General features: G+C 35.2%; 1 protein-coding gene across 2 annotated transcripts in view; it reads right to left on the bottom strand.

The window, feature by feature from the left end:
* The window catches only part of FZD3 (frizzled class receptor 3), a 92,719-nt gene that overhangs the window by 9,394 nt on the left and 66,361 nt on the right, over positions 1–16,964 (bottom strand). For both annotated transcript variants that reach the window (XM_032332304.1, XM_032332303.1), the window contains 2 exons: positions 6,455–6,603; positions 2,612–2,845 (listed from right to left, as the gene is read on the bottom strand). In XM_032332304.1, the coding sequence (XP_032188195.1) occupies positions 2,612–2,845; positions 6,455–6,603 (383 nt within the window). The remainder of the gene's footprint in view (positions 1–2,611; positions 2,846–6,454; positions 6,604–16,964) is intronic.

Genomic DNA, 16,964 nt, shown 5'->3' on the forward strand with positions numbered 1-16,964 from the left:
ACTATATTCTCTTTCTTGAGTTTGTTAAGAACACAGATCATGCCTAAATCATCTTATTCCCAGAGCCTAGCATAGTGCTTGACATAGTGTGCATTCCATAATTATTTGCTAAATTAATCCTATTAACATATCCACTTTCACCCTGGCCTTCTCTTTGCCTTAATACCTTTCAATGCCTCCATATTTGCTGACTGCTTTGGGTCTAAACCTCTAAACTCTAACTGGCTTTAAGTCTGGCCATAATCCAGGGAAACTGTACCTAGCAAAGTTCAAAAAGCTTAATTATGTCCAACTTCTTCTAGAAGTTTTATGGTTTTGGGTCTCAAATTTAGGTCTTTAACCCATTTTGAATTTATTTTTGTGTATGGTGCAAGAAAGTGGTCTGGTAACATTGTTTTGCATGTAGCTGTCCAGTTTTCCAAACACCATTTGTTGAAGAGACTGTCTTTTACCCACTGTATATTCTTACCTCCTTTGTCCATATTATGTGTTGGTTTATTTTTGGACTCTCTATTATGTTCCACTGATTTTTGTGTCTATTTTTGTGCTAATACCATCCTGTTTTGATTAGTACATGTTTGTAGTATATCTTGAAATCTGGGATTATGATACCTCCAACTTTGTTCTTCTTTCTCAAGATTGCTTTGGCTATCTTTTGTAGTTCCATACAAATTTTAGGATTATTTGTTCTAGTTCTGTGAAAACTGTTGTTGGTATTTTGACAGAGATTACATTAAAACTGTAGATTGTTTTGGGTACGGATATTTTAAACAATATCGGTTCTTCTAATCCTTAAGCATGGACTATCTTTGCATTTGTTGTGTCATCTTCAATTTATTTCAACAGTGATTTATAGTTTTTGGAGTATAGGTCTTTTGCCTTTTTGGTTAAGTTTATTCTTAGGTATTTTATTATTAGTAGTAGTATTCTTTGAAGACTTTAATTAATCAATTAACAGAGAGAGAAAGAGATGGAGAGAGAGAGAAGGGACACAAAGCAGGGGAAGTGGGAGAGGGAGAAGCAGGCTTCCTGCCGAGCAGGCAACCCAATGTGAGGCTTGATCCCAGGACCCTGGGACCATGACCTGAGCCCAAGGCAGACGCTTAATGACTGAGCCACCAGGCGCCCCAGGTATTTTATTATTTTTAGTGCAGCTGTAACTGAGATTGTTTCCTGAATTTCTTTTTCTGCTGCTTCATTACTAGTGTACAGAAATGCAACAGATTTCTGTATATTAATTTTGTATCCTGTGACTTTACTGAATTCATTTATCAGCACTAATAGTTTTTTGGTGGAGTCATTAGAGTTTTCTATATATAGTATCATGCCATCTGCAAATAGTGAAAGTTTTACTTCTTCAGTACCAATTTGGATGCCTTTGAACATAGGCAGTAATCTCCCTGATATTGGCCATAGAAACATTTTTCTAGATATGTCTCCTCAGGCAAGGGAAACAAAAATTAAACTACTGGGATTACACCAAAATAAAAGGGTTTTGCACAGTGAAGGAAAATATCAACAAAAAACAAGGGAACCTGCTGAATGGGAGAAGATAATTGCAAATGATATATCCAATAAGGGGTTAATATCCAAAAATATATAAAGAACTTACACATCTCAACCTTAGAAAAACAAAGAATCCCATTAAAAGATAAGCAGAGCACCTGATTAGACATTTTTCCAAAGGAGATATACAGATGGCCAACAGACACATGGAAAGATGCTCGACATCACTAATCATCAGGGAAATACAAATCAAAACCACAATGAGATAGCACCATATACCTGTCAGAGTGGGTAAAATAAAATAGACAAGAAATAACAAATGTTGGTGAAGATGTGGAGAAAAAGGAATCCTAGTGCATTATTGGTAGGAATGCAAACAGGTGCAGCCTCTGTGGAAAACAGTATGGAGGTTCTTCAAAAAATTAAAAACAGAATTACCACATGGTCCAGTAATTCTGCTACTGGGTATTTACCCAAAGAAAACAAAAATACTAGTTTGAAAAGATATATGCATTCCTATGTTTACAGTGGCATTATCTATGGAAGTGACCTAAGTGTCTATCCATACATGAATGGATAAAGAAGATGGGGTATATATAAAAAAAAAGAGAAATTACTCAGCCATAAAAAGAATGAGATCTTGCCATTGGCGAAAATATGGATAAACCTAGAAGGCAAAATGCTAAATGAAATAAGTCAGATGAAAAAAGACAAATGCCGTATGATTTCACTCACATGTGGAATTTAAGAAGCAAAATAAATAAATGAATAAAGAAAAAAGAGAGACCAACAACAACAAAAGAAGACTTTTAAATACTGAGAACAAACTGGTGGTTGCCAGAGAGGAGGTGGATAGAGGGATGGGTGAAACAAAACGGAGATTAAGAGTATAATTATGATGAGCACTGAGTAATGTACAGAATTGTTGAATAATGATAATACCTGAAAGTAATGTGACACTGTATGTTAATTATATTTCAATTAAAAACATTGTTTTAGATACAAATAATGTCTAACTTCTATTTCAGAACTCGTTACCCTTCCTTCATAGCTGTGATACTCTAATTCAAAATGTGAAATAAACTAAGCTACCAACGAAACTCACCTGCCATCGCGGGATCTGTGGAGACTGCCGTGGTAGCTGCTTACTTTGCTGTGGACGCTCCCTGCCTTGCTTCTCTGATCATCCACCATAGCAAGCTGAGTTGAAGAAGCATGTGTGGATGTTCCTTGAGTGGAAGTTCCTCTTGATTTTCTTATAATAGGAGTATTTGGATCCCTCAAAAGAGACTGAGCAAAATCAGGTTCCTGTAGTACCTGTCGGCTCTCATTCACTATCCTAGAAAACAGAATACTAAATTTAAGATACAGACTAACATCCCCATAGACCAATAAATGTGACACGCTGACATTATTCTTGAAATTAATTGCTCTCCAAATAATGTCTTTAGGAGAGATATAAGGTAACATTGTTGAAAGAGGAAAGAATTTAACAAAGATTATGTTAATCTGTACTTTAGGGTGGTATGATGGAAAGAAGCCTGCATTAGAATTAGAAATCTGGATTTCAGTTCAATAAATACATGACCTTAAGCAAGTCATTATCCCCTTTTCTTCATTTTCCTCATCTATAAGATGAAGCTATAGGATTTCATCATTTCTAAAAGTCCCTTTCACTCAAAGAAATTTATGATTCTCAAGTACACTGAAATATTACAAAGATATTACAATAGAGAAATTTTTTTCTTGCATGGTTTATGGATGTATTGGAGGCCTCACTGTAGCACAGATAAATATATATATATTTTTTATATATATATATATTTTTTAAGATTTTATTTATTCATTTGTCAGAGAGAGAGCGAGCAAGAGCGAGCACAGGCAGACAGAGTGGAAGGCAGAGTCAGAGGGAGAAGCAGGCTCCCCGCGGAGCAAGGAGCCCGATGTGGGACTCGATCCCAGGACACTGGGATCACATATATATAAATTTTTTTTAAATTTATTTATTTATTTTAGAGACGGGGGGGGGGGCACACACACACATGCAGGGGGAGGCAGAGAGAGAGAGAGAGAATCTCAAGCAGACTCCCCACTGAGTGTGGGGACCTGAGATGACCTGATATCATGACCCGAGCTGAAATCAAGAGTTGGATGCCCAAATGACTGAGCTACCCAGGTGCCCCAACAGGTATATTTTTCAACCTGTAAGAACAGTTTTCTTTTAAATTATTTTTATTAACATATAATGTATTATTTGCCCCAAGCATACAGGTCTGTGAATCATCAGGTTTATACATTTCACAGCACTCACTGTAGCACGTACCCTCCCCAATGTCCATAACCCAACTACCCTCTCCCTACACCCCCACCCCCAGCAACCCTCAGTTTGTTTTGTGAGATTAGTAAGAGTCTCTTATGGTTTGTCTCCCTCCTGATCCCATCTTCTTTCATTTTTCCCTTCCCTACCTCCCAAACCCCCACCCTGCCTTTCAAATTCCTTATGCTGAGTGAAATCAGTCAATCAGAGAAAGACAATTATATGATCTCTCTAATATGAAGAACAGTTGTTTTAAGACTACAAGTTGGTCTTATGGTGAAACAGTTGTTCAGTGCTAGAATAAACATGAGTGGTCAAAATTAATAAAAAATTAATTTAAGCTAAGGTAAAATTAATTACTAGACATCTTAAAGGCTTAAGGAAAAAAACTTAAGATGATTATTGTCAAGAACAAAAGTTTTTAACTGCTAGAGAATGGTTAAAAGCAGATGTTTATTATAATGAACAAAGCAGCAATTAAATTGATCAAAGAGCCAGTTAAATAGTTGCCAAGATCAGAGTCTCAGGTTATATAAATGACTGAGAATCAGAGGTTAAAGTTAAAATAAGATAAATAATTTCATGAAAAAATAAAGCTCCAGCATATATAGATTGGACCATACAATGAAACAGTGCATATATTCTAACTTTTCAGATTACAAAAGGATCCTCCTTATTACTATTGTTTTTAGTGGTGAGGTAGGAGGGTTAAAGGCAGGCTAATACTTGTTGAGTACCCACATTATGCCAGGTATTTCACATTCACTCTCCTTTGATCCTTATTAATAATGTTTTTATTATGGAAATCAATGTCCTAAGAAGGTATCTGTTAAGAGGATATTATGTATCTATTGTGAATAGATATCTATCAAGAATAAATACTGTGATCTCCATTTCATAGATGAAGAAACTGAGGTTTAAAGGATTAAAGAACTTTCCAAAGTCATACACCAAAACCAACAGTCAGGGATCAAACTTAAGTTTAAATGGCTTAGGGGAGCTTGGGTAGCTCAGTCAGTTCAGGGTTCAGCTCTTGATTTCGAAACAGGTCATGATCTCAGGGCTGTGAATTCCAGCCCCACACTGGGCTCTATGCTCAGTATGGAGCCTGCCTGAGATTCTCTCTTCCATTCCCCTGCCCCTCCCCCACACTTTCGTGTTCACTCTTAACAAATGGCTTAAAAGCCAAAGTAATGATAAAATGTTTGTAATGATAAATTATATATACATATGTACATATATGTGTATATAACATATGTGTACACACACACACACACACATTTCCTCAAATCAAAGTATCAAAAACTGGACAGAAGAATGAACAAGTCAAAAACAGTTAAAACAAACAAACAAACAATATCTGTTTCTCTGTCATCAAAGGCCCTAATCATATATTCATACATCGCAAATCAGCCTTAATTGCTGACTTTATTTTCTAAACTTATTTTTAAAACTTGGTTCAAACTGACTTCTGGTCATGCCAAAAATTTAATCCATCTTCAAATGGTAAAGATTTGTCCCCTCATTTTACAGATAAGAAAACAGAGAAATTAAGTGATATGATTCATATAATTCCAAAAGAAGATTTCTAAAAATATTTCAATCAGTGTCAGAATTACTAGTGTAAGCACAATGTTAAATGTGGCTTCACTCAGGGGCACAACACTAATTTGATTAGCACAATTTTAGAAACTAGTATCTTTGTAGCACAGTACATAAGCAAAAACAAGAGTCTAGAATCAGACTGCTTGGGTCTGAATCTCAATTCTAGCAATGACTATGAAACCTTGATTCCTTATCGTAAAATGATGATCTCTCTTACACGGCTGTTTGAAGGATTAAAAGTTTTAATAATATATAAAATGCTCAGAACTGTGCTTGGAGTGCTCAATTAATTGGCAACTGTTACTTCAATTACTTTATAGTTGTTTTTCAAAGGCTAAAGCAGACCAATGCTAGATATAGCTATGGGATGCTCTCGCTCTTAAGCTCCAGAATAAGGAGCTGCCACTCTAGCCCAGGGCACAGTCCTGGCTTATTTCTTTAATGCATTTCATTATCATTATATAATATATTAATATCATTTTTCTATTTTGGCCTTAATGTGTACTTCATCATAATGGAATAACATGTTATCTATATAATTTCTGGTATACTTAGAAGAACAATGGACAATTGGAAAGGGAAGTCTAATACCTGTGTGATTTTGGCCAAAGCATTTAATCTCTCTGTGCTCAGTTTTCTCATCTATAACACAGAAATAATACATACCAGCCCCCACAGGAATATCAAGAAGATCAAGTAATAACATAGATATATAAAAGCATTAATTTGTTCTTATTTTTAAGAAAACTGTAATTTAAATTTCTGAAAGTAAGATCAGCTTTCCCTCAAATACTCTCAATTAGTAAGGTATAGACCTTAAGCCTGCCTGGTTCTACTTGGCTATCTTCTCAGAATCAAGTTTTAGCTTCTAATTAATACATGCTACTGTGCTAATCACAACTGGTTGTAGCTAAGATTACAATCACATTGAAACACATCCACCAAATCCAAAGTGTTTTAGCATAAGCAATACAAAAATTTTATGTGAATGTGAGGTTTGTGAACATTGTGATCATTTCAACTTACTCTTTTTTCCTACGACCATGAAAAAAACTGGCCCATTCAAAGCATGTCTTTTTGCTTCCAACCCAAAAGATGGAGGGAATACCAACAATGAGAGCCATCAGGTATTTCATCAGGAAGAGAATCAGGTCTGGACGACTCATTTGAGTAACCTACAAGAAGGGAAAGAAAAATACCTTAAATATATAAAAAGAAAAATCCTTCTACCAAAAGCAATTATAAATCTTTAAAATAAACAATAGTTAAGTAATTCTACAAACTTGGTATTTTCACTTTTACAGTTCTGTAGTTAAATTTCTTGTTAAACAAAAAAGATATACACTCCTGATAATTTGACAGTAAGTTTCTATTTTATATTTTGAGTCCTATATTTTTCTCATTAGCTCATAATGGTATCTTCTAAGGAAGAAGATTATTAATGCAGAAAATAAGCCATGAATAGGAATAGAGGCTCAAATAAATAATACCTATATTCTTCTTGGCCAATTCTGTTAGTCCTATCATTGGTCATTACAATATAAAATTAGGAAAGTATTAGTCTTTCCCCCCATTTCATTAATTTCTGTGCTTATCTTTTATAGCCCATCCTTCTACCTACTTCATCTTACTCTGCTGGCTGTTTTCAAGCTTCCTCTTTAACCTATGAATTATTTCTAGGTATATTTTCTAGTTTCTGGTCAGATGAGTTTTTAAAAAATTACTTTTTATTGTTGGTTTCAAGCTTAATTATTGTGGTCAGAGAATTTGTCTATATTATTCTGGTTACCTTAAATTTTGGAGAATTCCTTTTGATTTAGGACACTGCCAATTTATGTAAATACTCCTTGTGAACTTTAAAATAGCCCATACTCTCTGTTGGGTACAAAATCTTCTATATGTATTAGATCCACTTTATTAGCTTTGTCATTCGAATTTTTTATATTCTCAATTTTGTTTACTTGTATTAATTTTTTAAAAGATTTTATTTATTTACTTGTTAAGAAGTCTAATTGATAATCTTTTGGAGATTTACTTCCTCTCTCTGGTAGCTTTTAAATTTTTCTTTATCCCTTTCCCTTTATAGTTGCACCGAATGTTTCTCATTGTGATTGATTTTTATTTCTCCTGCTTAGTATGCAGAGTGTACTTTTAATCTAAGGACCTATGTTTTCAGTTCTGGAAAATTCTCAGACATTATGTTTTTGGTTATTGCTTTTTAGTCATTCTTATGGCTTCCTATTAGGTGGGAACTCCCATTAGATGTGTACTGAAGTTCCTCAATCCTTATTTTTTATGTCTTTTAACTACATAATTGCATAGTTTTTAGTATTGTATGGCTCTCTATATTCTGTATTCTGGGTGAACGCTTTAGAACAATTTTTTTACTTCACTAATTCCCTCTTCAACCATGTCTATGTTAGGGTTCATGTTATCTACTGATTTTATTTCCATAACTTCAATTCTAAGATATCTAATTAGTTCTTATATTTGCCTATTCTTATTTCATTTCTACTAATTTACAATCTCTTATTCTTTTAAAGTGGTTTTTACTGTTTATCTTTTAGGGAATCCTAAACATACTTTTTAAAAAATAACTCTTTATAAACTTGGTTTACTACTTTCATTTTATCTGGGAGCAAATCCTTCTTTCGATTGTTGATTTTGTTGGATGCTTTTTAGGTTTGGTTTTTTCCTTTTTTGAATCATGTTTTGGAATTTTAATTTGCATATCTTGAGTTAGAACTTTCCCTTTCTCTTCCCCTCTCTCTCCCTTCTTCCCTCCCTCCATTTATCTCACCCTGTCTCATGAATTTTTGTCTTCACCAGTGCCCAAAGGGACCTTGTCAAAAACCAGGTTTTATACTGGTGATTGTGAACTACAGATGTTACTGATTACTGGAGATTCGGGTACTAAGTCCTGGCAGTTTGGCTTAAATATTGGTCTTAAGGCTGTGCTGGTGTCTTCCCACATTTCTAGATAAGTATTTTTATATTAACTATGGCCTCAAGGAACAGTTGGTATTACCTTTTACATGGACTTCCTTTCAAGAGCAGGGGAGCCTCATTTCTAATTCCTACTTTTAACCAGTGAGCCTAGTTCTGGTCCTCTGACTTCCATGTGACACTTACACTTCCAATACACCCCAGAAACTAGATACCCACTCACCTCTAGCTACTTCATACCTGGAGTTCAGCAGGCCCCATGTTTTTCATCACTAGTTATCAATGTGCATATCTGTTATATAAATAAGTTTATTTTGTCTTTTAGATTGATCACAAACATTTTTATTATGTTTTATCTATAAATGATTTTATGTTTATGTTTCATCTATAATGACACATGATTACAGTTAGCCTGGTAAGCTCAAAACATGGAACTTAAATTACAATCATAACCTAGAATTAAGGTGTAATTCCTTTAGAATTTAAAAATAAAAAAATAAAAAAGCAAATATTTATAGATCATCCACTACTCTAAATAATTCTGTTTAAAGCCCCATGAGGCTTATAAAACAGATATAAGGTATGATTAATGTTCCCAAGATGATAATCTAAATGAAAATACAAATTAAAGAAACCATTGAATAGTTAAGAACTATAATTAAAAGAAGCAGATGAAGAGACATGAAAGCAGATCACAAATAACCTTCTCATTAAAAAATACAATGGCTTCCTATTGTTCCCTTTCTTTTTTTTAAGATTTTATCTTTAGGTAATCTCTATACCCAACATGGAGCTCAAACTCACAACCCCAAAATCAAGAGTCACATGCTCTACCGACTGAGCCAGCCAGTTTCATTTTTAAAAAATATTCCTATATAGCATCACTTATTGATGATTATCTCATACTTTACAAAATCTTTATCTCTCTTGACTTCTACAATACTGCATAGTCATGATTATTCTAATGAGACATTACTTTCTTACTTTCATTACTTTCTTGTTGACTTCCTACTCCTGCTCTTTTACCATTTTTTCCCCCACTACCCTCTATACAAGAGTTTTTTTTTTTTTTTAAGATTTTATTTACTTGAGAGAAAGAGCAAGAGAGAGAGAGAACAAGCAAGTTGAGGGGCAGAGGGAGAAGCAGACTCCCCACTGAGCAGGAAGCCTGATGCTGGACTCAATCTGGGACTCCAGGATCATGACTTAAGCAGAAGACAGATGCTTAACTGACTGAGCAGCCCAGGTGCCCCTATACAAGAGTTCTTTTTATGTTGTTGTTAAAGTTTTTATTTGGGTGCCTGGGTGGCTCAGTGGATTATGGGCCCAGCACGCTTCCGCTGCGCAACTCTGCTTGGCTCAGTGGATTAAAGCCTCTGCCTTCAGCTCAGGTCATGATCCAGGGTCCTGGGATCAAGCCTGGGAATCTCTGCTCAGCAGGGAGCCTGCTCCCACCTTCTTTCTGCCTACCTCTCTGACTGCTTGTGATCTCTGTGAAATAAATAAATAAAACCTTTTAAAAAAAAGGTTTTATTTATTTATTTGACAGAGAGAGACACAGTGAGAGAAGGAACACAAGCAGGGGGAGTGGGAGAGGGAGAAGCAGGCTTCCTGTTGAGCAGGGAGCCTGATGCGAGGCTTGATCCCAGGACTCTGGGAACATGACCTGAGCCGAAGGCAGTCGCTTAACAACTGAGCCACACAGGTGCTCCTATATAAGAGTTCTTAAAGTCAGTGTGGAGGTTCCTCAAAAAATTAAAAATAGAGCTACCCTATGACCCTGAAATTGCACTGCTGGGTATTTACCCCCAAGATACAGATATAGTGAAAAGAAGGGCCATATGCACCCCAATGTTCAGAGCAGCAATGTCCACAATTACCAAACTGTAGGAAGAGCCCAGATGCCCTTCAACAGAAGAATGGATAAAGAAGATATGGTCCATATATACAATGGAATATTATGCCTCCATCAGAAACGATGAATACCCAACTTTTATATCAACATGGACAAGACTGGAGGAGATTATGCTGAGTGAAATAAGTCAAGCACAGAGAGTCAATAATCATATGGTATCACTTACTTGTGGAGCATGAGTAATAACATGGAGGACATTAGGAGAAGGAAAGGAAAAGTGAATTAGATATTGGATATTGGAGGGGGAGATAAACCACGAGAGATATGGACTCTGAGAAACAAACTGAGGGTTTTAGAGAGGAGAGGGGTTGGGGGGATGGGTGAGCCTGGTGGTGGGTATTAAGAAGGGCACGTAGTGCATGGAGCACTGGGTGTGGTGCATAAACAATGAATCTTGGAACACTGAAAAAATAAAATAAAACAAAATAAGAGTTCTTAAAGTCATTCCTCAATTCTCTCTTTATACTCTCAACTAAACATTTAAACTTAGAAGTCATCTAGTCGTATTCTTTACCTAGCAAATTAATTTGCTTTCAATCTAGTTGTTCTGTGAATATAAATTAGAATGGTGGTGTTGATAAAATACAAGTTTGCCTCTTCCACATTCAAATAGCCAGAATAGCTTTAGCTATTCTGCCCACCTGTCCTAGTTTTGTCCTCTGGTGCTGTCAAGAGTAAGGCTACCATTCCAAAAGTCCTCGTCAAGTCAGTAAGATACCCTGTCAGAAGGAAAACTTAAAAAAATGGTGTAAGTATTGGGAACAACGAGACAAAAAGACTAACCAGAAAATCCAAGAGAATCAATGGAAAAACAGAAACAATCAAAGAGTTAGCAAGTTGGGGAAAATTAATATACAAAAAATCAAATGTTTTCTTATATACTGTCAATAACCAGAGAAGAAACATAATGAAAACAATTTCATTTATAATACCAACAAAACCAAAAAATATCTAGGAATAAACCTAGCAACTAGCAAGAAATACAAAGAAAACAGGGACGCCTGGATGGCTCAGTTGGTTAGACGACTGCCTTTGGCTCAGGTCATGATCCCGGAGTCTCGGGATCGAGTCCCAAATTGGGCTCCCAGCTCCATGGGGAGTCTGCTTCTCTCTCTGACCTTCTCCTCACTCATGCTCTCTCTTACTGTCTCTCAAATAAATAAATAAATAAAATCTTAAAAAAAAAAAAAGAAATACAAAGAAAATGATAAAACACTATCAAAGGACACAGAAAAAAATTGAAATACATAAACAAGTCCATGTTTCTAGATGCAAAGACTCAATGTTTTAAAGATATCAAATCAGTTATTCCCCAAATTAATCCTGTAAACTTGGTACAATCCAAAAAGAGCAAAAGGATTTTTCACAGAATGTTAAAAGTTAAGTATATGATAAAAGTATTTCAAATAAATGGGGAAAAGATCATAGATTGTTTAATAAGTGATGTTGGGATGGTTGGCAATCCACTTGGAAACAAAGTAATTTAGATGCCACCCCACACAATGAAAGAAAAATAAATTCTAGACAGATAACGATAAATCATAAATGTATGAAAAGAATGAAGAATATTTTTACAGTGGAAATGCATAGACCTTTTAAAAAAAGTAACATGAAACAAAAAAGCCATAAAAAAAAAAAAAGGACTGACAGTTTTGATTAACAAAAGCTTAAAACTTCTGCAGAACAAGAAACTATAATTCAAATCAATACACTAATGACTAACTAGAAATATTAACTATATTATCTATCAATAAAGCAAATTAAGGAACAGAAACTGAATTAAAAATGGAAGAAACAAAGGGAAGAAAACAGCAAATATACACACATACAAGCATACACACAGCTACAAAGAAAACAAAACTAAAATGGCTTTAAGAAATTACTTTGCTCAATTCTATTCAAATAAACCTGGAAACTGACAGAAGCAAATGATAGTAAAATATAAACAAAACTGATTATAGGGCGCCTGGGTAGTTCAGTTGGTTAAGCGACTGCCTTCGGCTCAGGTCATGATCCCGGAGTCCCATGATCAAGTCCCGCGTTAGGTTCCCAGCTCCGCAGTGTCTGCTTCTCCCTCTGATCTTCTCCCCTCTCATGCTCATATTTAAAGAATTTGCCATGACCTCTGACCAAGCAATTCTTTTAATAATTTATGCTACTGATCTATTCACATATGTGAAATGATATACAAAAACTGTTTGCAATAGTAAAATATTAGAGACAATGTGCATGCTTTATTATGAGGTCAGAAAAAATACTGAGGGAGCCTTTTCGCTTTAGGTATTAGTTTCCAAGATATACTGTTAAATGACAAAAGCAAGACAGGGAAGTATGTATAGTAGCTACCGTTCAAGTAAAAAAGAAAAAGGAATATACTTGGTTGTACATCCGTAAACATCTCTTAAAGTATATACAAATTCCTGGTAACATTCAAGTCACCTTGGGAAGGGCACTAGGAAGATGGGAGACAACAAGCACAAATGGGAGAACTTTTCCCATATACTCTTCTAACTTCAAGGTTTTGAACCATGTGAAGATAGTATCTATTTAACACTATTAAGAATAAAAAATAGAACTTCATTTTTCTAAGTCTGAGTATTCCAAATATAAAAATAAGAGTTGGGTGGTCTATGAGGAAATATCCCCGCAGTATCTAAATTGCTGTAATATTTCTGATGGATACTCTCATAATACTTAATAAAAACCGAGATGTGTACAACATTTGAGCCACAAATTCTGTTTTAAGAAATAAATTCTAAAGAAAGAGTAGGCCAATAGGAGATTGTTCAAATAAATTAAGGTACATCCAAATAACAAAATAAGCAGCTATTCAATAATGGTAACATAAAGTGAAAAAAGGAAGATACTGTGATGTGCTTGAAATGTTTAACTGGCTTTCTGGATGGAGGTGAGCTCTGTTTTGTAGTATCTACAAATTTTGTAGTGTAAATACTCCAACCATGCCACTTTCAAGTTACCAGTGTGATCACTCACTGTGCAGTCATGAAGAGATACACATACTGACTCTTGTGAGTCTGTGTGAGCCACTCTCGTACACTACTGGGTATAGATGAATATGTAAAATGTGATCACATTTATATTTTAAAATTATATATATATCCATATTTATAACATTAATGATAATACCCATACTTATATAACATCAAATATGACTTTTTGATGTGTTTTGTTACCTATCGCTACACATTGTTCTAGTTATCTATTCTTACGTAAGAAACCACACCAAAACCAGGGGCTTATTCTCTCTGACGGTTCTGTGAGTTGACTGGGGTCAGCTCACAGAAGTCAGTTGGGTCAGTTGGGTGACTCTCACCTGGGTTCTCACAGTGTTGCAGTTGGATGACAGATGGCGCTGGATCATCTGAATGTAGTATTGAGATGGACATATATATCAGAGGACTTCTTCATTCAAATACCTAGAATCTCAGCTAGAACTTCTGGAAAAGTTGGGAGCTGGCTGGGATCTCTCTCCCACTCTCCTTGCCTTCCTCTGTTCATATAGCCTTACCATACAGTTTATGACCAGTTTGGAATTCCACACATTTTGTGGTTTCAGAGCAGGCTGACTTCTTATTAGAGGCTGGTTCCTCCCACAGCAAGCATTAAGAAAACTTAAAAAATGGCAAGGCTTCTTATGACTTAGCCTCAGGGGCATGCAGAATCACTTCTGCTGCATTCTACTAATCAAAAGCAAGTCACAAAGCCAGCCCAATTCAAGGAAAAGACCTACTTAAGAGCAAAAAGTATGATTTACTGGCTGGAGGCAACAGAGTGTTTATCTCTAGAGTAGCTATCAAAATATTAGAAAAATATACAGAAAAATGTAAATACTGGTTATACTGATGGGGAGGTATGCTTTTCCTCTAAGCATGTTTTATAATAATTTTTTCCCGATATTCTGGAATTTATTAAAGTGGAAAAACCATATGTATATAATCAACATTTACAAAACATATTAACCAGGAAAACTTTCATTATATTAATGGAATGCAAAAAGCTCATGTGATACAATGTAAATCTGGATTATGGTAAATCTGGATTATTTATATCAGTTAGTGTTCTACAAATGAATTGCTCTAAGAAAACATAAAAAATTATATTCATATTAAAGTATATAGCGAATATCATAAATATCTAGAGTAAGATATATAAACAGACCAATGGTTAACTAGATAGAAAACATGATGAACTGTAAATGAATCAATGCCCAGGATTTCTATTCTGTATTTACACACACACACACACACACACACACGCACCCCTTCTTGTGAATTCCTTGCATTCTCCACCATGACATGTTATTTCTTAAACACAAATTTTCACATAATAATAAGAACAAATTAATATAGGTAGTATATAAAATGAGTAGAAACATGTAAAGTACTTAGAACTGTACCTGTCACCTAATAAATGTTCAAACATGTGGTACATGGGGCACCATTGTCTCAGAAGATACTAAAAAGGTACATAATAAGATATTCTCTGGTAAAATAAAATTTGGATATTATAATCTCTCCTTGGAGAGTCACATGCATTCAGATATTAATGGCTTTGAGAAGTCCTGAAGTAAGCAATTGTTTACCTTCATTTATTCCAGTGTTTCTAATGCTATTATATATACTTAAATTTCCCCACCTGAAAACTGATGGGTTGGAATAGGTAAATTCTAAGTTTTTCCTAATAACATATAACCCTATTAATCTTGAAAAATTTTTGAGGTGAATTAGAGACCAGTCTCTAATTTCTATTATGCTTAATTTTGCCCCAAAAGTTGTTTTCCATTACTTAAAAATCATACTAGTTAACACACACATTTTAACTGTAATTATATACACTTCTGACTCACAAAAAAGAGAAAGTAAGTTCCTATAGAAGTGGAGGGAGATAAGGGTAAGAATGAGAGCTCTGAGAAGAATGCTTCAAATCATGTCAGCTTATATTCAGTGAATGGTGAGACAACAATGATTGACTGAAGAAAAACAATTATTTGTAAATGTAAGGAAGAAGGCCAAGAACCTAAAAATTAAAACTAGTCAAACCGTAATTAAAGAAGTCTGGAGGGAGATCTAATCAGAGTTGAGCAGAGAATCAGAGGTATTATGTAATATAAAAGAGCACTGGCCTGAGCAATATGACCTTGGTCAAATCATTTAAAAAATGGCAGGCTTGAACTCAATGACTTTGAAGTTGCCTTCAATTCCAGATGACTAGTCATCTGCAATCTAAAATACTCTTCTTCAGAGATCTTATATAGTTTAATCCCCTTTTCCATATATATGTGGAATCAAAGCCTAGGGAATTGAATTGATTTCCTCAAGGTCATGTATCTAATTAATTCAGTCACTTAAATACTGATTGCCTACTGTATCCTGGTACAAGAGATAAAACAGTAAATGAGTCAGAAAATTCTCTGCCCCACTGAGCTTAAATTCTAGAGAGAGGTGGTGGCAGGGTAAGGGTGAAGTGCTGTCAAGAAAGAAATAAAAAAATCTTACAATACCAGGTAGCTATTAACTCAGAACTAAAGCAGAGTAGGGAACAGGGTTTGAGAGGTGGTGCACTACGTGCGCCACATAGTTTAGATCAACATTGTGAGGAAAGGCATCTCCGAAAACACATTCAAATAGGGATTTGGAGTTTACTCTGCAGTAAAAGTATTTCAAACAGAAGGGACAGCAATGACAATAATCCTGAGAACAAATCTGTTGTCTCTCAAGAACAATAACAGGGAGACCAGTGTGGCTAGAGCTGAGCAAGCAAGGAGAATGGTAGGTAGTTAAGTCAAAGAAATAGGCTGAAACCACATTACATATGGCCCTGCAGGCAATGGTAAAAATGATAAATTTTATTCTAAGGGTAATAGGAAGTCATCGGTGGGTTTTGTTTGAAGGCACACCATGATCTCATTTATGTTTTAAAAAGTTTACCCTGACTACTATGTTGGAAATAAACTGTAAGGAACAAGAATAGAAGATGAATTGGAAGACCATTGTGGCCATCAAAGAGCTTGGACTAAGGTAGAAGTAAAGGTGGTAAGCAGTTGATTCATCGGGTGTGATGAGGTATGTGAGAAAAAAAGGGCTCAAAATGGCTCTTAATTTGGGTAAGAGCAACCTGTGGATGATGACACCCTTTACTAAATGGGGAAGAACTGAGGATGGGATGTAGGAAGAAGGAGAAAAACTAAGTTCTATTTTAGACATGTTAAGTCAGAAATGCCTTGCAGACTTCTAAATGGAAATGTCATATATATATATGCACGTGTGCGCGCGCGCGCGCGCGTGTGTGTGTGTGTGTGTCTGGAGCTCAGAAGTGAAGTTGGGCTATACAGCCTCAAACATGGGACTGTGCAAGACTACCTAGAAAAGATTATCTAGAAAAGGGCAAGACTACCTAGATAAAAAGTCTTTATCTAGAAAAGTCTCCCTCCCCTTTTCTGAGTTAGAAACCATATACCTTCTTTAGTGTTTTAAACTGCACGGTATTGTCTTTCATAAATTAGATATATTGTCCACATAACAGAAATGCTTTAATTAAAGGGAAAGTGATAAAAATGAAAATCAGTAATGACAACAGCAACAAATTAGTAAAAATATCAACAGCCAAAATCTTCAATTAGGCATGATAATACAGAGGAGAACTGGAGGACAGAGA

Source organism: Mustela erminea, chromosome 2, assembly GCF_009829155.1.
Source record: "Mustela erminea isolate mMusErm1 chromosome 2, mMusErm1.Pri, whole genome shotgun sequence".
Taxonomy (NCBI): domain Eukaryota; kingdom Metazoa; phylum Chordata; class Mammalia; order Carnivora; family Mustelidae; genus Mustela; species Mustela erminea.